At 32.5% G+C, this 23128-nt stretch overlaps 1 protein-coding gene across 3 annotated transcripts; it reads right to left on the bottom strand.

Annotated features, from left to right (window-relative positions):
- Positions 1-6253: 6253 nt before the first annotated feature.
- Positions 6254-7430, bottom strand: LOC125075800 (flightin). 3 transcript variants are annotated; one of them, XM_047687565.1, is made up of 4 exons: positions 7304-7430; positions 6989-7200; positions 6507-6770; positions 6254-6386 (listed from the first exon to the last, which is right to left on the bottom strand). In XM_047687565.1, exons 2-4 carry the CDS (start codon positions 7183-7185, stop codon positions 6371-6373), a joined length of 477 nt encoding a protein of 158 aa, XP_047543521.1. In that variant the 5' UTR covers positions 7186-7200; positions 7304-7430; the 3' UTR covers positions 6254-6370. The 3 variants fall into 3 exon arrangements, with proteins under 3 accessions (XP_047543521.1, XP_047543519.1, XP_047543520.1); XM_047687563.1 differs by having other exon boundaries at positions 6254-6770; XM_047687564.1 differs by having other exon boundaries at positions 6254-6770; positions 7279-7389.
- Between the last annotated feature and the right edge of the window lie 15698 nt (positions 7431-23128).

The raw sequence follows: 23128 nt of genomic DNA, 5'->3' as shown, positions 1-23128 counted from the left end.
ATAATGATTTCCTACTGTCTCCGTACAAAAAACATGTGTAAAACTTTCGATGTCGACGTTTAAAGTCTGACAATCTTTAAAAAACCTAATACGTATTTATTAAAATTAGTTATTTATACTAAACAATTTTGTGAAGTATATTTGCAAAAAAATATCTTATAAATTAAACTATCACGAAATTTTTAGTATGCCTTTAGTTCAGGATAGATCAAAATAATATACCCGGTTCTATGGAAGGAAGATGCATTGGCTGAATGTCATTCAGGGCGCTGATTGAACGGCGCCGCTTAGTGGAAACGTTAGACCGTTAATTGAATGACAGGCAACTAACTTAATAAACTATGCCTGTGGCATAAATTTCCTATACCTTTGTATTACAATAAAAAAAAAAAAAATAATATAATATTTTAATAAGTTCAGCTTAAAATACGTAAATATTTATAAAGTGCGGACCTAATTGTATATAATATGTTTAAAATAATTATAATAATATAAATAAAATATTTTCTTGACATAATAATAAGCAAACTTACAAAAATGAAATTTGAGACGTAAAAAGTATCGAGACAGAAGACGTGTGTGAAATTATCATCTCAACTGTAGCATCAACTGTCAGAAAAATCAGAACTCTGTCAGAAAAAAATATGGACCAATTTTATATAGACTAGACTCATATAGAACAGTAGACAATAGTTTTCGACACTTATGTAGTCAAATTCTCGAAATTCTTTTTTTTTATATGGTAGCAAATTAACAGGAATCTCTTCTGATGGAAAGTGACTGTCCATCATCGATGGATCTCAGTGACACCGGAGGACTTGCAGGTGCTTTGACGGCTTAAAAATGCTAAATACGATAAAATGCGATGATTTATTTACGAACTAAGACATTTTAAAGCTCGATTTATAGTTTGATTCTTAAAACTCTTCCACTGAAGTATTTTGTGAGATGCTAAATATCGCACGTAGAAGATATAAACAGAAGTCACGTAAGTTTCAAATGAATTTCGTTACAGTAGACAAAATCAATGTGCTTGACATTTATGTTGGAATTGATTGAATAAAAACTTTACTGAGAAAAGGTGTCAGCTGACACTAGTCAAGTACTTACTTTAAATAACATTCTTAGAAAATTTGCCAAGGTAATACCAAATCCTTTTCTGTAAAAGAATTTTTTTTGGAGTTCAATGAATCGGATTTCGGGTTTTCCCTTTATTCGTGTATCAACTTTGATATTATAATATGTATCGAACCGAATTTCGAGATGTATTTGATTTTACTAGCTGAACTCGTAGCTTCGAATAGTCTATGGAATATAACTTGTGTCAATAATTCATCTGCCATTGAGGCAGTTTAATATTTAGGTATTATTAACAATATTTTTTATTTAGTATCAGCATTGCACTCGTGCAAAGCCGGGGCGGGTCGCTAGTGATTATATAAATTATAGAAGCAGACATGTCTATTGTAAAGTTCCCACGACACGCACTGTTAACTTTTCGAAGACATGTTTACCTTCAACCAGCAGTCTCTTTTCTAGTTCTAAAATGACGCCCGTATCCAGAATTCCTGATATAATATAACGTATAACCAATTTTGATATTAATATTATTTTTGTTGATATCGGAGCAATGTTAAAAAATTCCAACTCTATCTCTAAAAAATAAATATACTTAATTTATGTAATCTCATCTCAAATTTAGCCCCGAATGGGGCTGATACACTTTGATATCACTGGTTATTACCCAAAAACGTAATAATTTGTATCTATATTTCTACATCGACAAAGTATGGCAACACCTAACGTATTGTCATTTTTTTTTCAAAAGACATGACCCATACCCATCTGTCAATTTTCGACATTAAAATTGAAGAACTTACATACAAAATTCAATCCATACTGACATCGACCTTGAAGTATTAGTGAAAACGTTTCAGACTGACAAATAGTGTCACTTAAATTTATAATATAATCTACATATATAGCTTATATACTTTTATAACGTAAATGATAAACTATAAACTATTAATTTCAAAATCTACATTAGATTATTACTATAAACTTGAAAATTATATTAAGATTATAATTAATTTAAAAGTAATTCTGTCTGTCTATTAAGCTTCCACGGTTGAACCACTGATCTGATTTTGATGAAACTTGATAAAAAAGCAAGTTTGAATAATATTTATTATTTTCAGTATAAAGTCAAAGGGAACTCAATAATTCAAGTAATCTGAATATTTGATAATAAATGTGTAAATTCATTTATTTAGATAACTATCTCAGTAGATGGATTACGTTATTTTAAAGTTTTAAGACAATCTTACCATAAAATGATTTAACTAGGGCTGGACATAAGATAGAATAAATTTTCTTTCGTTTTTAAATATAAACATTTAACCATATAAGTATTATTAGCAATGAGCTCGAGCTTTTTCAGTATTAAAAACGTGGCCACGCTGGCCCAGTACTAGTTAAAGGCAAGAATTGACTGACTTGACAAGAATGACTTAGGAAAGACAGAAGTGCGTGCCGTGGGACCGTGGCAATAGATTTTCGTGCCAAACTAATTTCCAAGCGGTTGAAGCCAGGGGGTCAACTAGTATGCTATAAAATCAGTTTGTCAATCTATAATTTACTTATAAGCTTTCCTTGTATGCCTTTTGTGAGCTATAGAGTTTTTAAATGGCTTCAAAGCTTTGAGTTAAAGAATTCAATGCACGGTATTGAGTTTTATATTTTTTTTTTATTTGTGTAGCATTTAGTTTAAAGTGTGACAAAGTATATCGAAATAGTTAAACGTATTTTTGTAATATCGAATCGTTAAAATAGTTGTTCTTTGCGATAATTAAAGTTTGTTATAACTCACAATATACATTAATATCAAATAAAAAAAATATAATAATAAAAAAAAAAATCAACTATGAATTCCTTATTATGAGCCCTTTTTTTCCTAACCTATCCACAGAGATATACATGATTCATACATAAATATACGACGGATACCATCGCCTCTCTAATAATTTTTTTACTTTATCGATGTGTGCAAATCGCAATGTAATTAACTCACCTCTGCCTTTTAATAAATCAGTGCGGGACGATATGTTTTATATCATGAACCTATGACACCTTTCTTTGTAATTACAGGGCATCGAGAGTGAGGTCATAGCAACGAAAGGTCAACGACGTTTATCCACCTTTCAAAACGGTTCTACCTGACACTCTTATTTACATAACAACTCTTTGTATTAAACATATGTACTAGTGTTTTATATAAAGAGCTGTGGATAGACATTAGGATCTCTAATGTCTATCACTTTGATATTGTTTATTTGGTTTTCTATTATCTCTCACAACATACAATAACAACGTTCTAATTAAAAAAAAATTCACTATTAATGTTTCTTATGACTATAATTTACGAGAAAAATATTATTAAAGATAAAAATATTGGATGTCTCCTGGAAGCATTATTTGTATAGTTTCCTTTGAAGTTGCAAATCAAGTAAACTTAACAAATGAAGTTTTTTGACACAGAAGAATTCAATATAAATATTTATTTTATTGATGATTGATCAGAAGAACAGAAGAACAGACGGAGCAATGATAATAAAACACACACTTTAGATTTTAAACTTGGAACCGTGCTGAATGTGTGAACAAAATATTGTAGAACAACAACAGCAACACGGCCCGAATCGCCCATCCCTATGTCAAGTAGAAAAAGTAATTCCTGCCCACCTCCTTTTCGCTCAACAAAGAACACGCAGATTATTAACCATTATCAAAAACCACATCATCTTTACCAGCTAACATTCTCTTCCTAAAGACGCCAAGAATAATAAGATCTTAATAAAATAACTATGTATGCCAACTATTTCGATCTTTGGTATCAGTTATTGGTTATATTACAAAACGGTTAAAACCACTTTGACGATTTTTGGATTGAAAGCAATACTGGACTCATACTTTGCAATTTTAGTGCGATGTGAATTTAATATTCGTTGTTGTACACGAGTAATAACTTAAGTGCTTACTTTATTAGTTTAGGCTGACGGTATAACGATAGACTAAAACCTGCTTCGGAATAACATTCCAATTGTTAAATAATTCTTGTAATAGTTACTTTACAACCTACCTGCGTCTTATTTTGATATAGTTTCATAAAAATCTGCATTTTAAAGTAACTCCAATTCTTTATTATTTGTTATTATACATCGCTCTGTATGTACAACAACAAGATAGGACGAACGTAGGTAGATACTAATATCTACCTACACAAGTTTCGTTTCTATGATAAATTTGTTAAAATTATTTAAGTTTTGCGCATCTGAAATACGGTATAATCGAAAAATATTTTTTATATATATATAACCTACTACAAATTATTTATATATGCATGTTTCAATTTAATTTATTATTTTATTCTTTTTGATGAGACGATATGGCCCAGTAGATTTGTCTAATTTCGACGAAATTCTGCCACATGTGTATTCCACCAACCCGCATTGAAGCAGCGTGGTGGTATATGCTCTAAACCTTCTCCTCAAATGGAGAGGAGGCGGTTAGCCCAGCAGTGGGAAATTTACAGGCTGTTAATGTAATGTAATCATTTTAGATACGGCCTAATATGCCGACATAGTCTTAAAAAAAGGTCTTGGCTGTTTGAAGCGTACGCCGAAACTGTGAGTGATACACAAAATCCTGGTATAAGAAATTTGTAGGTCTCCAAACAGTATACAAAAAAGTCAGGCATAGCATAAAATATTCCTATATTTTACAAAGATTTCTCTATAACCATTAATATTCTTAAAATAAAGGACACATCGTGACAACTGTAGTTTAGTTGAATTGTCACAAAGTAACTGCTTATCAAAATAAATAACATATCAATTAAACAATTCATGTTGATAAACAATGCTGACAATAACACTTTTGCACTTTGCACTTTTACAATAATCCAAGACATATTTAAAAAAATGCACAGGGCGTGATTTACATGACTTAGCCCCTTAGGACAGTACCGGCGAATACTTCGGTTGGCGAATGTTTATATCTGATTGATTAAAATATATAATGGGCTAAAATATATATTAACCGAAAGAAGTCGAGACGTGCTACTTGTTATAAAAATAAGTGAATATGGAAAATTGGATTTGATTCGCAATTTTCCGTTAATATTTGTGATCAATTACCTTGTCTATCTCGATTCCCATTTCAACAAAGCTATTATTTAATTTATAACACTATTTATATACAATAGATGTTAGATTTGGGCATTTAGTCGATGACAAATAGCAAGCGTCTATTTCCGTACAATTGCTAACACCTATCGACTAAGCTCTCTTGGTCATTGTAACATTTAATTATGTTCAATTTGGCCGATTGCCGGCTCTACCTGCTAGGTAGCCTAACACTTTGGCGTACCTCCAAACGATTACATTCACTGAACTGTCAAAGATAAGTTATTTTAGATATCGCGACATTGAAACTTTTCGGTCGTCGAGATGTCACACCAGCCTAAGAACATATGATTTGGATCAAGTAAAATGGGTTTTATTTGTTTAAGAAAATGATTTAAACGTTATCAATGATTTTTCTTTTAACGTGGACTTCGCTGTGAGCATATATTTTTTTGTTAATTCTATTATAAAGACATGAACAGCTTAAACTAATGTTTCATGATGAATCCTACCGTCGAATAATTGCACTTCTGTCGATATTGAACAATTAAGTTAGCAGATTATTTGTGGTAGTATTTAATTGGCTTCAATTCGGTATCAATTATAGCGAGACAGTAATAGCCAATTCAAATGTTGCAAGGATATATTGAAATGCTACCTGATATTCATACTGAATATTTTAATAGGCTTATCATCTGCTGTTCGATGCAAATTGTAAATTTTGTAAAGGAATAAATTTTGAGTATCACTATTAATAGTAGAGAGAAGATAAATTAAATTAATCTATTGAACAATACCACTAACAAAGTAAATAATTATTTTGTATTTTATATGAACAGATATAGATACATTGATTGAATATAATGGCTGGAATTTTAAGTTATCTGTGCACTTTTAATTTATTTTTATTTGTTGCAACTGACATCGCTTGGCAATTAACTTCTATAATTAAATCGCTTTGCATTGTAGAAATATAATTAAAAACATAATTTAAAATTTTGCTGAAATAGTCTAATGTTAAATAAGAGCCGTGTCAGTTATGACGCAAGCAAGGTTAAAGAAAAGAATTGTTTAAACTTAAAATTTATTCGTAGCTCAAGAAAAGTTGACATCGACAAAGGAATGCGGACGCTCTGAATCACATTATCGTGTCCGTTGTGCTGCTAAAGTGAGTAGCGTGGGTTGAATCATGACAACGAAATCCTGTAACATTGATATAAAGTTCACGATCGGAGATCGGAGCTAGGTCCGCACAGCAACGTCAAGCGAGTGTTAGAGCGAAGCTATAGGTACACGGTATTAAATCCTAGTTTGGAATACTTCCTCGAGATAAGGGACTTTGTATGGGCACGTTGGAACTTGGCACCCACTGAGATGTGACGAAGGAGAGTCGTATCCTTGCTATACTTCTTGGTGCTATAGCTGTAGCCTTTTGAGAGGTAAGTTCTGAGAGCACGTTCGCCCCATGTCTGCGGGGTCGGTTTCTCGACTGGTATTCCGTGATTACGTTTGTCCATGTAGTTGATTATATCGTCATAGTAATTCCTTTGATAATCGTAAAGGTAGTTGTACTGGAAGAATTTTGGTCTGTAAATAATAAAATATATATTGTAAACAAATGAGAAGACACATGAACGTATTTTTTTTAAAATCTTTTAAGCTAAAACAAATATTTAGTCTACAATAATTGTTATGATTAAGATTGTTTCCTTTAAGCTATCTTATCGTATTAATTAAAACTTAGTCTATTTATAATATTTCATTTGTCACGCGTTTTTTTTAATTAGCAAATTCGAGAGTCGTACCTAACCCAATGTTTGCAAACAAGTCGCTTGGGATCAGTGCCTTGAGTAACATTTTCTGGTGGTGGAGGTTCAGCCTCCTCAGCTTTGGGCTGATCTGGTGCAGCTCCTTCAGCTCCTTCAGCTGCTGGTGCAGCAGTAGCTGCAGCTGCATCTGCTGGCTTCGCCGCTGCGTCTTCTTCTACTACATCATCCCACATCTTGCCAAGGATACTCTAAGATCGAAATACACCACCAATTATTTTATATAATTACACTAACACTAAGACATTAAATCAAAACATTCACCATACATTCGTAAATCACTGTATCACAAACCTAATCGGGATTGAAGAACGTGTGAAGAGGTTGGGTGATCGTTAACGACTGCAGGCGTTCCCTGATGGCACGGCAGCCACCCGATTTATCTCCCTTTGACCCCACCTGACTGTCGTAAGCGCTGCTAGTAGGAGTGGTTGCCAATGATTTTCTGTCAATACACTGACCGTGCACCGCGAAGTTGTCATGGCTAATTACCTAGCCAATTTGTGCTTTTCACTTTGATGTTTACGAGCACAATGCGTTATTAGTAAAATGTTTGCCAATTGATACAAACTCATAATATTAATCTAAATTATAAACACGTAATTAGCACAGAGCCTTTAGGGTATTCGTATATTTTATGAGTATTATATATTTTTTAATATTGATGGTATTTTAATTCGAATCTATTCCGCGATATAAGTATATGTCTTATGTTTACTTCGACATATTATACATTGCTATTTAAGCGTTAGTAATGAAACTTGAACCTTGACCTTTGTATAAAATGCAATTGAAAATATATGTAGACTCAAATATGTATTGACTTTTTATGGGCTCTTATAACTGATTAACTTTTTCACCAGCAAAGATAAATTAATCAGATACATTATTCAATAAATACAATTAAACGCGTACAATAAATTTATAGTTATATTCGTTGTTACCATTCAAGATTATTAGTTGTTTTTTTAATTATTTTAGGTAAAAGCTGAGTAATATATTTGAATTTGTCCTGGCTACTGACATTGATTCAGTGCCAACATCGATAGACGACAAGATTTGTACTCTTGTAAATTTTAACGGTCGAGCCCAATTTCGTGAACTTTATTAATGATACCTTTTATTTTAATGCTTGTAGTAGAAAATAATTCAAAGATTTAAATTTATTTTTAATTAAAAGTTAACTCATATTTATTGATTAAGAAATTAAATAAACTAATTTAATTACATTGAATAACAGTTTTTTTTTCATTCGTAATGTAATTACATAATTATGTATCTATTTCCAAATCTTTAAAAAATGGTAAAAATCTAATTATACGAACAATTTTTTTCATCAAACACGATTTAATTATTACAAAGACGGTCACAGGACTTTGGAGAAAAATACAAGACATATTTAAAAAAAAAGTCTGTCTAAACTATGAACTAAAACTTTTTCAATCGCTGCATCTTTTGGTGTAAGTTTTATGTATAATAATTTGTACAACAACAAACAACAAAAAAAATCTCATTTATCATTATTAGGTCACAAGCCGTTCATCCGCAGACGTTGCCTACCGTGGATTATAACCTAATAGTGGATTTCTCCGAAATGCATTGCATCTGGTATTAGTTCTATGTGAATTGGTTTAGTAATTTTCAGGAACAATTTGTTGAGTTGTATCGAGAGTTACGACGTTGTCACCATATAACATACTCTATGTTACGTATTGACAATGGTCTATTGGACAGAGGTGATTTTTCAATAATGTCTAGATCGTTAATTAAATAGGATAGGATTTGTGTATCATCTATTTACTAACATATTATCAATTAACGAAAGTAATGTTCGTCGAATGCCAAATGTTTAGAAATATGTCTCGTGATGACAGAATGTGAAAACTATTTGCAATGATAACTAATTTATTTAATGACGTTATAACATATTTTCACCAACTATTGTCGATTTTTCTCCGTCGCTATATTGAAGCCTTGATCACTTGATAAGAAGTTATTACATTAAATGTATATCCAGCTATCCGCGCGCTATAAATAAATAAACTCAATGCTGGACAAACAAAATAAATACGTTTCGACGTATGACATTTGTGAGCTTCTGCCAATCAAAATTCGTTACTAATGACAGAAATATTAAATATATTAACAGAGTTATATCTGAATGTTGTCGATATGTTTAACTTTAGATCACTATTAGCATCACTGATGAATGTTATCGATATGTCTAAATATAGATCACTATTAGTACCATTATAAAAAAAATGACTTTTTAGAATATGGTTGTTGGTTACGTTAGCTGCAAGACATCAACAGTATTTGCGCTGCGCCTGGTATTTTAGTTAAAATTGTATTCCATTCTATTTATGAGTAATGTGGCTGATGTCCATACGATCATTGTTTTTTAATCAAAAATGCTACCTGATGTTAACTAGTAACCCATAGATTATATCCATATTTTTAAGCCATTCCTCGGCTCACGCTGGCTCACTCACCCTTCAAGTTGCGGTTGAACGATGAGTGAGCCAGTACAACAATGTTAAGTATTGTAACTTGACAGTAGAATATATAAGTACGGGGTACCTAATAACCACCAAGTAAACATTCCACTGCCGGACTTACACTAATTTTTTGAAGCTCTTAAAAAGGAGAGTTTTTTTAAGTTTATTCCAGCAAGTGGGCATAACGGGTTGGTGAATACGAATGTGACAGATTTTAATGACATGTATTATAATCACTAAATGTAATTTGATTAATCAAATTCAAATTTACTTAGTATTTCCTCAGCCCGAGATAAATTTAATACACTGGATAGAATTTTGCTATTAAGAAGCAGAAACTTATAGACTTCTTCGAGAAAATATGGAACACAGTATATTATTTTGGTTGCAATATACATGTTGATATCAGTGATTATATTTATCGTAATCATGAAATGTAATAAGAAACAACTAGTACAATACTTGGTTGATCATAGGTGAAAGTTTAAGTCTAAACCTAAGAGAGCGAATTACTACTGTCGACGGTGACTAACGTACATAACGCACAATGCCTTGCACTCATTCAATCTTCAACTTCAGCTGATCGATCACTTTGTGTTGTTTTGACCAATTTAGCAAGACAGATACTATCTCATCATTCATATACGTTAGGCTACAAGGATCATAGTGATACCTACATACCGATTATACTTATGGCCTGATTGTACATCACAATTTAAAAGGATGGAATATAATAAGATCTGGAGCTATTCGTGATGTATAACTTAGGCTCATAAGATTAAATTAAATGTAAATCTAAAGAAATTATAGTTATTGAATGTCATTTTAAATATAAATTTGATAATTATATGTATGGACACAAGAATATACAAGATTTTTTTCACAATTTCGTTGTACATTCTGTTAACGGTATGGGCCAATGACTCGCCATCCCTATGCAGAGATGCTTTCCATCTCTGACAGAAATTCTCTAAGACAGCCTTAGCGAGTGACCAGAATGCACGTGATCCTCTCGCCAATTTTGCCAATGACACCGTCTTCGCCTTAGCAATCAAATCTATTTTATAAAATTTTACTCAAGTAAACTTCACAATGAAGCGCTTTTAAATCCTTATTTAAATACTAAGGACCTAGAGGCAGAGTTATATTCCTTTCTGAATGCACTGATATTTAGATCCAAGATGCCGATGCGTTAGCCCAGTTTTCGTAGTTGGTAGGTAGTTCCGAATTTCGGCATGAAGGCCGTTTTGCAGAAGCGACCAAACCAGGGCTGAATGAACAGTTCCATACCCTTAAGCACCTACTCGGCGACAGAGTCAGCAATAATGTTGGGATCATCCGGCGAGAAACAAATCTGTAAACATGGGTATGATACAAAGAAATTAAAAAAAATAATTGATAAACATTTTATTTACAAAAGAGTTGTTTCACAAATATGTAAATAAATACTTTAAAAAACATTTTTATATTTGATATAAGCCGTCACGGACTTTTTCTCAGTCAGAGATATTTATTTCCGAAATGGTGATTGATTTTTGACCATCAATAAGCACGTGTAACACTGCCATTGACTCGTCGACGTTTGTTGATTTCCAATTAGCATTAGGATTATTGCTGAGAAGTCTTTCTTGAAAGGATAATTTTACGTTTTATTCATCTAAAAGGGGCTATTCGAGCAAGAAGGGATTCCAGTGGTGAGTCTAAAGAAGTCCTTGAGTATTTAACCTTACAAAAAATTTAAATGAAAGGTTTTATTGACTCTAGTTATATGAAATGAGTCTCGTTGTAAATAAATATATTTTATTTGAACGGTTATACAACATAATATTATACATTAATATCAAGTTAAACTTATTAACACATTAGCTATTTATTAAGAAAAGTCAAACGGGAACAAATGTCATTTAAACCTTTCTCTTGGGTCAGTGTGTTTATTGTAAAAACCGCATTAAAATCCGGTGCTTAGTTTAAGCGCGACGGGAGGAGTCTTAATTTCATACTATGTAGTGATATGCATTAGATAAATTAACTTTTGTTCTGAAAATGTAGCACTTTACAAATATGCAGCTTTCGTACAAAAAATTTTATTCACACTTCAAACAAATTACAAAGTAAATGCGGTCTTGCAATGCACTTTTAAAAAAAAACGTGCAGTAAGGCAAGAACTCACATAAAAATCATCGAAACATCGTGTGATAAAAAGGGATATACGAAAATGACATAATAATTTAATTAACATAACATTTAAAATTGCATCAAAAAGAATCATAAAAGCGTATCGCTGTATGTCGATTTTCAACATTTCACGAGTCTGATAAAAAGTGAGTTTTTAACAGAAGAGCTGATTTTATTCAAAATAATTTAATAATGTTATTATTGATTCGTTCAATATTGAGACAGAAATTTTATTTTATACGATGTATTTTTTTAATTATCTGTCCATCGCTTCCCGGTGAAAATCGAGAGATTATTTTTTTTTTTTATATACGAGTATGTCACCGTAAAATTTTAAATACCGTTACATTATAATCTATCCCTTGAGATGTAAAGTGTCGAAATAGTGTGAATCATCACTGTAATCTATAATCAATATTCAATATGTGAAAGTAACTCTGTGTGTTTTTAGATTTTGTAGGGAAATATCTTGAGTCCCGGAGAAGGACATAGGACAATTCATCTCTCGAGGAGGTAAAGTCGGGGGATGTGACGGTCTGTGTGCTACAGGTAAAGTTTTATAAAATTCGCGCGGGTAAAGCAAAACAATATAATATAATTACAGATGCTGTTAATTAAAATAAAAAGCCTAATGGTATTTAAAATTTTACAGTGATATATATAAATGATGTATGTATACATATTATATTTAGTATATGCGCAACTATTTTAATCTTAGCATTTAAAATACATTGATCTTGAATCGACAGATTTTTTAAAATAATATACATTAATTTTATGATTTAAATACCTTTTGAGGTCAATAATTCGTGCGTACAAGGAAATATTCTGGAAATCTTGGAGGGAAGCCAAACATGAAAGATAAGAGCGACGAAGATGCATATGTCATAAGATAAATATAATTTCAGGTAATTTAATTATAACATATTGTACAAATCTAAGCGGTCTATGAAATGGTATTATTATATTCGAATTTTGTATGGTGGACTAATATTATCAATTATTTCAAGGTAATGGGATACGACCTATTCACTCACGAAGGCAAGCTGAATATGACTGAATGAAAATCTCTATAACGGCTGCCCTCTATTAGTTAAGTAGGGATACGAGATTGTTTTCGCATAACGTGATAGCTGTCTTCGGTGTTTGCCGGAGGACATACCACATAACACAAAGAAAGGCGAAGAGAAAAGTGTAATCCGAAATTTCAAGCGATAATTTGATACTAAATTCCCGCACACTATTGGTCTACGAAAATAAATTCATAAATGCATGTAGCCTCTGTAAAAGCAAACACAATATATATTTAGATTATAATCATGAGTTCTCTTGCCATCACCATTACCAACGTCAGAGGGCAGGAACAAGAGTAGGAATGTCGATGTTGATAGGAGCAATTCTCGGGCCATTAAGAGTTAAGAGAACTGTGTTGTAAAAGCCTCGCGGAGCTTGGGATAAAAATGCCTAGATGCAAGTAATCTTTCACACACATGAACATTGAATGCATGCTTGAATCATAGCAGTGCCAGCAGGAGGCCTTATATCAAACAGAATACTAAATTGTCTATACTGCCATCGCAATTAAAAAACACTGTAATTAGAGCTACTTCTGTACTTAAAGTCTTTATTTTTAATTAATAACACTTGAAATATTTTTGCTGTTTAATTTATATATTATAACTTTAGCACATGTAATTTTCATAGGGATATTGTAAACAGCATTAAAAATAAGGTATCAACTAGAGATTTAGCGCCTTTAACTTTGTTTAAACATGGACCAAAACTGCTTTCGTCAGTTTCACCTCTAGTTAGATTAGCAAATTTATGTAAGTCATTGCATATTGTGCCAAATATGGAAATAAATAAAAAAAAAAAATTTCTATTACAATTGTTTTTTTTTCTATTTACCATAACTTCCCGTGTTCTAGACCATAAATATGATCTGGAAATATTGTGTCTCTAAAAAATAAAAATCATGCACTGTTGTTATTAAATATCAGGTTTCATAATGATTATATTAATTTAGTAATTCTATTCCTCGATAAAATCACAATGCCAATATGATCAAAATCAACATCTAAACATACTTTATTGAAGTAGGCTCTTACAAGCGCTATTGAATCGTCAAATAGTTTGGAATGAGGAATACTATAATAATTTAGGTTTATTACGAATCGACAAAACAATTATAATATATTATGCTGTATATTCAGATTGGTATAATAATAGCAATAATATAAATAAAAGTTGATGTATTGAAAGTTAATTATATCTTACTTGTAAATAATATATTAGATCCTTACACATTATGAAATTAGCGTTTTGTCGTACTGACCACTTTCATCTGAAATTTATCAATTCATTTATTTGATACATTTGAGTTATGAAAACAGGAAAAACAAATGAATGATCGTTTGTTTTTTCCTAATTATTTTTTTCAGGCTTCGGGGTAAGTCATAAGACTGTGTTAATCCACTTGAAGCAAATCGGAAAAGTAAAAAGTCTTGAACGATGGGTAGTACCTCATGAATTGAGTGAATCGAACTTGCAAAAACGCGTCTACTACTGTGCTACTTTGCTCAACCGACACAATAATGAAGGGATTTTAAATCGAATCATTACTTGTGATGAACAGTGGATACTGTACAATAATCGGAAGTGCACGTCGCAATTGCTGAACCCTGGAGACCCAGCCAAATCCTGCCCTAAACGAAAATTGACTTAGAAAAAGTTGACTGTAAGTGTTTGGTGGACTAGCGCCGGTGTCGTTCACTACAGCTTTCTAAAAACTCAGCAATCGCAAATCATGAAGCAAGAATTAGCTGCTACACAAACGAGATTCGCTCTAGGCCATTGCTGCTTGGAATTGGGACAACTTCTTACAAGAAAAAAAATTCAACTCCGATGCGACAGTCCAAGCCGCCAAAGAGCTTATGGATTCTCGCCACCATGGTTTTTTTAGTAAAAGGATCTATAAACTACCTACGAGATGGTAAAAGTGTATGGAACACAACGGTGCATAATTTTATTAATTAAATATATTTTACAAAAAAATGACTTCATACAAAACGCCATTTTCATATGTAAGGTTTTCTTTCAACAATAATATGAGGTATATTATTGTTGAAAGAAAACTTAGAGACGTGGTGAAATAGTGGCGTCAGCTGGTGGTCATTGATATGACGTACTGTCGGTGAGGGTTCATCTTGGATTATTTCGGTGGTAGATATAACTAAAATTGAAGAGACTACTTTTGATTCGGTCGAAGTCTTTTTACTCAATTTCTAATTTTTTAAAGTATGTTAATGTTGCGTATTTTAACGTTTATTATTATTAAGGAACAAAAAATTCTTTTGAAATGGAAGGATCAGGCAACCCGGTAGGTCTTCCTATTTCGTTAGGCGTTTAATTGGTTTGATTCTTGAGCGTCTCGTCGTCGTTATATTACTTGTGTACTTTTACCGGCAACCGGTGCTTATATAGTTTCGTCCTCCGGACTATAAACGCGTTGTAGCTCACTTTGGTATGTCGACTAAATTGAAGTAAAATATCATTCATACGAGTTGAAGAATCTGGCTAAAGGTTCAAAAAAGGTAAAAGCTCTACGGTACTTCATGCATTACTTAGTCGGTTTAACTTTTAAAATCGTAACTGATTGTAATGCATTGAAGCTTACAAAGAGGAAAAAGGACCTTATGCCCAGGGTTGCTTGTTGGTGGATATATGGCGCCTTATATATCACCAAGGATTTCACTTTGTTCCGGTGGATCGCAATGGTTCTTCTTTCTTGACGATTTTAAAGGCGATTCAAACGAGGGAAAGGTTAGATTCCTTGGATATGGTTTTATCCATATCCGTGGACTCATAAACAGTAGCAATTTTTATTATTACTAATTTTTTCGAATTCATATTTTTGATAAATATGCAAACTTTTTAGAATAATCTAAATTAAAATTTCATGACTGAGTGTGAGAGAGTGTATGAATCATTAATAAGGAGGCTTAAGGAAGCGGATTTCACTCATTTAGACTTTGGTCTGAAGAGCAATAGGCCTCAATATTGTACACCCATGAGTGTAGGTCATGTTTCAAATAGTCGCAAAAGAGTCTATCGCCGACGTAGGAAGATATATGTATGTTCCAAGCTGCATTGAAGAGCGTTCTTTTGATCGGTTTTGGACGTTTCGTGTTTGCATTTCAATGATTGGGTGAACGGAATTTGTGTTCATCAAAATGGTAGATCGTTTGACCTCACAACGCTATATAACAGGTGGCTTAAAAGCACACGTGGTACCTTATATGGGATTAATCAGCGAAACATTTTATAATAATGCTCGAACCCACGCCGCTGCACAAATTCGATCGAATTTCTGGAGTTGTAGATATTCAATCTAGTTTCTCGCTAGGAGCAGGAACTTGCAGTGAATTATGGACTATTTAACCAAAAGAAGATAAGGACGTTGTCATTTTAGTTCATATTAATGAACAGAAACAATTGGTGGTAGGCCTTTGTGCAAGCCCGTCTGGGTAGGTACCGCCCACTCATCAGATATTTTACCGCCAAATATCAGTACTCTACTGGCATGCACTCTACAGGCACAAGGGACTTAACATCTTGGTTCCCAGGGTTGGTGGCGTATAGATAGTGTAAGCAATGGTTAATGTTTCTTACAGCGCCTTTGTCTATGGGCGGTGGTGACCACTTGCCATCAGGTGGCCCATATGTTCTTCCGCCAATAAAGCCATAAAAAAAAACAGAAACTGCGACAAGTGGTCAAGAAATTGAAGGCGCCGGTGAGACGATGTGACGTGAAGAAAGATGGGGGAAAGACGGGGAAGAATGTATGTCTTCAATTGTCACGGAGTTACATATTAAATGACAGTTGCGTGCTTGCTTATAATATGATTTTGTCATTACTTATAATTAATACTTTATTAATAAGTGTTTTTATTAATATTTCAGTCTATGGCCAATTAAATATCCGATTATATTTATAGTTAAATATTATTGAAAAATCTCAGGGTCTCAAACAATATATTAAACTGACATATTGCAGTTGTGACAGTTTTGTATATATGCACAGCCCACGTTGTGCATTTGGCGACTGGCTTAAGTCAATTAGCCACCTAAAGCCCTCTACTGAATGTATTGTCCATCCATTAAAATATGCATATCCATTTATTCCTCCGGCCCGACTGTAAGGTGTCTATTCATAAGCAATTGTAACACTGATGACTATTTGTTTGCTCCATGAGTTATTTTGCAATAATCATAGAGCTCCAAAACGTAACACATTAGACATCGTTAGAATTATCACTATTTCCAATCAGCGCATTCGGAAGAAACCGTTCTATTCATTATGAAAATCGATCTTTAGTCATCGGAATGTATTTAACGTTGTTATTTTTCATGAAATTCGGAACATTACTGAATTTTTCACATTTTGTTAAAAATACTAGAGCGATGTTCGAGGTTAATTTTAGTAACAATAATATCCCAAAAATTCCCAGTTCTTTTATTATTTAGGAATTCACAAGTTTTCATAATATTCTCTTGCCAAATATAATTATATTCAAATTAGAATTTGCACTCCTGCACACTATCTCTTAGTAAATTTAATTGTCGGCATGTTAGGAATTTGGGGCAGCTGTTAAATTGAGGGATATTTATGTAAGGATGTTTTAAATGCTCTTTATTTATGTAATAGATCGGTGGACCGGTGGCCCACCTTATGTTAATTGGTCACCACCGCCCATAGACATTGGCGCTGTTAGAAATATTAATCATACCTTACTTCGCCAATGTGGCACCAACATTTGGTAACTATGATTTTATTTCCCTTGTGCCTGTAGTTACACTGGCTCACTCACCCTTTAAACTGGAACACTAGTATTTCACTGAGCCGAGATGGCCCAGTGGCTAGAACGCGTGCATCTTAACCGATGATTTCGGGTTCAAACCCAGGCAGGCACCACTGAAATTTCATGTGCTTAATTTGTGTTTATAATTCATCTCGTGCTCGGCGGTGAAGGAAAACATCGTGAGGAAACCTGCATGTGTCTAATTTCAACGAAATTCTGCCACATGTGTATTCCGCCAACCCGCATTGGAGCAGCGTGGTGGAATATGCTCCAAACCTTCTCCTCAAAGGGAGAGGAGGCCTTTATCCCAGCAGTGGGACATTTACGGGCTGCTAATGCTAACTAGTATTGCTGTAGCGGGCAGAATGAGTGGGTAGTACCTACCCAGAGGTACTACCCACTCATTCATCATTCAATCACCGGGCGTGCAGAAAGCCCGTAATACGTAAATTAAATATCGAGTATAATTGTATTAATACTATTTGTTAATCTGTAAAAGGGTAATAAATTCCATCTGATTCGTATAATTTTAATTTTGTGCTCAAAATATTTTTTGCAAATAAATAATAAATATATCATAATATACAATCAACAAAAAATAATTCAACTTACTTGATCGTTATATTATATAATATTAACCTTTTCATCGCATCTATCGCTTAAATCAATTATTATTAATTTGTCAGTTACGTCCCATTGAGTTAATAAGTTATCTTAATGTAGATTAGTCAAGCCACAGAAGGAACAAAGACTATTAAACTAATTTAACATAGAATTAACGCGATATCATCGGTTAAGGTTACTAACATAACAGTAGTCTGGTGGAGCGAACTCCAAACCTTCTCCCCAAAAGGGTGAAAATATGATGATTCAAAACCTCCCTTGGTCTTTACTGTATACTACTACATCAGTATGTAATAAATTCATAGTAATGTAACAAGCCCATGATCCCACAACCGAGCATAGAGTATGAAAATCTACGTAGACGAAGATAAGAGGTTTGATTAATATATTATAGTTTATGGTTTAATCCTTTTCAGTATCTACTCGACTACATCATTAATGTACACCATTATTCGGTCAGTTAGATGCCACACAGGAACACTAATTACCGATAATATCCGTCGAGTAGTTCATGCCGTCACATTCTATAATAATTAAGTTATATTATTCGAGGAGACATGTAATACAATGAGGACAATTATAATAACTACCCAGAATATTGAAAATAAATTGTTCTATACGTAAATGGAACATGGTCCTTCTGATATTTAATATTTAATGTTTGTAGATATGTTATTTATTATTTAATGATAATGTCATATTAATTCATTAAAAATATTATTAATATATTAACGTAGCGCTACTTTATGAATACCATTTTACGTGTTTGTTGAATTTTTAAAAAGACCTCGAATAAATTATTTTTTTGATGCTTGCTTCAGCGAGTAACGATTGACGTTTACGTTGCAAAGTATTGACGAATAATTTGGCTTCAATCATTGAGTCGGCCCGGTGCGTAATGCATGTGCCAATGCTATAAAGGATGTTATTTATAGTTACAGATTTCCGAATTTATAATAAATTCTGTTTTAATAATTTTCAATTAATTAGCGTTAAGACGTTAAGACATTAGTACGAACTTTATATTTTATTAAAAAAAATGTGTCGATGTTGAAAGAAATATTTAAAAAAATAAATAATATACGAAAACATTAAGTTGTAAGATATGAAACACACACTCAAGTACTAGCAGGTGACGTTAATTATAATAAAAAATAAAAACAAGCTTTTTACAAAATTTCGTTTTTATGTTGAATAGTTCCTTCGTATTTAGCTAATTCTGCGTTCATGTTTATCATATCATCACCATGCTTTGTCATTGGATCTGAAACAAGATGAAAAATTTTAATTCTGTAAAAACGAAAGTTATACCTAAACCAGCATTGCAAGTTAAATGCTAATGCATGCTATAACGAATAATATCTTTAAAATAATAAAGGTATGAAATACTTTAGAAGTACTCTCAATGTAACGTTAGATTTAATTAATATATTAATATTGCAAATTGTTTTTGTCTCTGAGTATTTCATTTATTTACTCTTTTCTGAGCTTATGTAACGCATACCAAAATTTAACTGATTTAAATTTAATCTACATTTTAATTGGTCGATGCCAGTAGATTACACGATAGGCGACCAGTATTTAATCTGGATTAGTGGATCTGGTTTGGTTCATAATTTTAGAAACAGTCGGTTAATCACACAAATAAGTAAAGGTAGGCGAGCATAGAGGCATGTCTCGATGTTTGTTAATGGTTTTTTTACAACAATATAAACACTCAATATTAAAATAATAAACACTTGTTAAGTATATTTTACTCTATTTTACAAATCAATGTTCGAATTTATCCGATATTTGAACCAAGAAAAGCTTACAAAAAAAGCAATTGAAAGTCTGGACAAAATTGAATAAAACGACTACGTTTTAAATTTAGAATATGTCATTATAAAACAATAGTATAACTATAAACTGTAAAAAAACATTAATTAGTAACTAGTTATAAATAAGAATTCTGAATTTAATATATAAAGCTTGTAAACATATGTCGTGTCAAAAATATTTTCTTTCTACTTTTCTTATTTTTTTATGATATAACATCCCTACATTAATTAGCTGGGTTTTATCTTTTGGTAAAAACAAATGACATCACCCTTTCACGAGAGTTTGTTTTACGAAATATGTCGTCCCCAATTAATCGAGTTTCGACCTTGTCATTCAAACGCGCTCTAGTCTATATTTGATCCATCGTGAGCGGTAACGTTAACAAAAAAAAATAGCCCGGTAACAAACGTAAAATGTAATAAGACTGATTTCAAATAAAAATACTAAATGAAATATGACATTTATTTTAATTCGTTGGTAAAATGATTGATGGTCTATTTAGTGGGAAGTGGTCACCACCGCTTTTGTATAGATATCCTAATGAATCGTTAGGAGTATATGTCTATTGATGTATCTGAATATGTGTATTACGACCTGGCTCACTTACCCTTCAATTTGGAACACATGAATACAAAATATTGATGTTTTACGGTAGACTAAGTTACGGCAGGCTTGCATTTAACACGAGGGGACACCACTACTTTCCATCTCTCTCTCTCTTGTGATTCTTTCTTTCTCATTTTTATTAATATACTTTCATTTTTCGCTTTATTATTAATTGACGGCCATAATATCTCCATTTATTTACGAAACGCCAATTACTCTTAGGAACCTTAGTATTAAAGCCAACTTTGAACTTATGACTTTATTACTTCAAATCGCGTTCATCGAACTGAATCATTGGTATAGTAAAGTAAAAATTAATAGTCTGTAAATATCCCACTGCTGAGCTAAGAGCTCTCCTGCTTTAATTGTGGCAAGGCTTGGAGCTCATTTCAACACAAAAGGCGATTGGATACACAGGTGGCAGATTTTGAAGGAGGTTTCTTCGTGATGTTTTTCGTCACCACCGCGCACGTGTCAAATTATAAAAACAAATTAAGCATATTGAATGTTATTGGTTTGGCTGGGCTTAGGCACGTTATCTTCGATTAGAATTTGTGCCTTCTAGTCACTAGTATACCGACTCTTGGTATACTTTAAATCCTTGTTCCATAACCAGACTTAAGCCACCGCTTGTCCATAAATGAGTTTCCGGAGATAGAGATTAATTTAATTATCCGTATTGCTTAAATTACATTTACATTACATTTGAAGGGTATTATATTTGAACCACAAACAATGAAATATCATGTTTGTTAATAACCTCGTACGGATTATAATAAAATGATAATTAAAACCAATAATCCGATTCAGTACTTAGTTAACATTAACTACTAAAGTTAGTAAATAGCAAATCCGCACAGTTTGTGTAATATAAAACCTCAACGAACCGTCAATATTAATGAATTTAATATTATTAGTATAATGGTAATATAATCCTTTTGTTTTGAAATCGAATATCAATCTTTCATACTGAATAATTTCTTCTCAGGAGAGTTTTACAATTAGTTCTTGGTTCTTTATTTAAAATTTTCTTATAATTTTATTACTTTATTTTATATTGTAAAACAAAGACGTCACGTCAAGACAGATTTTCAGACGGTTTTCGCCTATGGGAGGAGAATCAATGAGGAAGGTTAAGGTGTATAAAGGTGTTGCGTAAATTGGCTGAAATTAGACTATGATTGTCTAATATGTCGGGATAAATCATGCCAACTGGGTGCTTTACTGGCGTGCATCGCGTATTTGAGTATTATTTTGAAATATACTCACGTACCTCATACGGGTCAAGTAAAAATATTCCTTTTATCATAGTTATCACAAACGAGCAACGAATACTTGTACGTGACAATTTAGAGACCGTTTTTCGTATCTATAATTAAATCCCGACGACAATAGTACATTTGTTTCTTTGAAAACATAAACCATATTTAAGATTTAACAAAATTTAACATATAGATCATAATATCATTACATTAATATATAGATTATTTATCTACTTAGTTATATTAATTGTGAAAAAAATAAGCACTACGCGTTGATGTTTTTATATGATATTTGCATTAATAAGAAATTAAAGTAAGTGTGGTTGGTATTTGTTGATATTTGTTGTTCTTATTAAAAAAATAGATTCGTTGACCTTGCTCAATTGGGAGTTCCTGATAAATATGTCCCGCGTAAGCCTCACACCCCCTGCGCCCTGTAATTACGGAGAAAAGTGTAACAGGCCTGTAACAGGCCTGTAATAGACCAGACGTTGTGCTCAACAGTTGAGCACAACGTCTGGTCCCGCGCTGATTTCTTAGGCGACATAGTGGTTGTACACAGCTCGTGATAGCTGTAACTGCAAAGATCATCTACTTCTATCTTCTCTACCATCTCTTCTGAATCCAACTTGTATATCGATTTAAATAACCACTGAACAGACGTTCCTACAATTAATAATTATTTAATTGCGACGGCTGTCATAACCAATGGCTGTGTTATCAGAAATCGCATTCGGTAAGGTGATTTAGATTCAGGTTTTAATAAACTACGAATAAGCACCCGCTTTAAAATAGATAATTGTGCGATAATTTGTAACCAAAAGCCCGTATAATTATATTTATTAGGCAACTGTTATTAATACCTCTAATCTAAGATAATGTATGAATTAATATTAATATAACTGAATAAATTCCTGAATTTATAAGATATTAATAAACATATGTAAATTAAAATCCTAATAATGTTTAAATAACAATTAAAAATAGTTACTTTACAAATCATGACCGCGTGGTATATCTGGACGAATGCTATCAGCAATTCCCCGTTGAAACGCATCTTGGATCCTCTGGGCAAAAAATGAACCTCCTGTCACCAGCGGAGACAGTTAACGGAATATCAAAACAAAATGTAATATTTAACATTTTGTTTAAATATTTGTAAATAAAATATTAGAACAAGATGTATTAACTCAAATAACTAAATACGTCGTTTCCCAAGATTCACACAATTCGAGGTAACAAAGATATGAAAATAAATCGACTCCTCGGAGG

This window comes from Vanessa atalanta, chromosome Z (genome assembly GCF_905147765.1).
Source record: "Vanessa atalanta chromosome Z, ilVanAtal1.2, whole genome shotgun sequence".
In the NCBI taxonomy this organism is placed as follows: domain Eukaryota; kingdom Metazoa; phylum Arthropoda; class Insecta; order Lepidoptera; family Nymphalidae; genus Vanessa; species Vanessa atalanta.
Note: the sequence above shows the minus strand (reverse complement) of the source record. Positions and strands in the feature narration are given on the sequence as shown.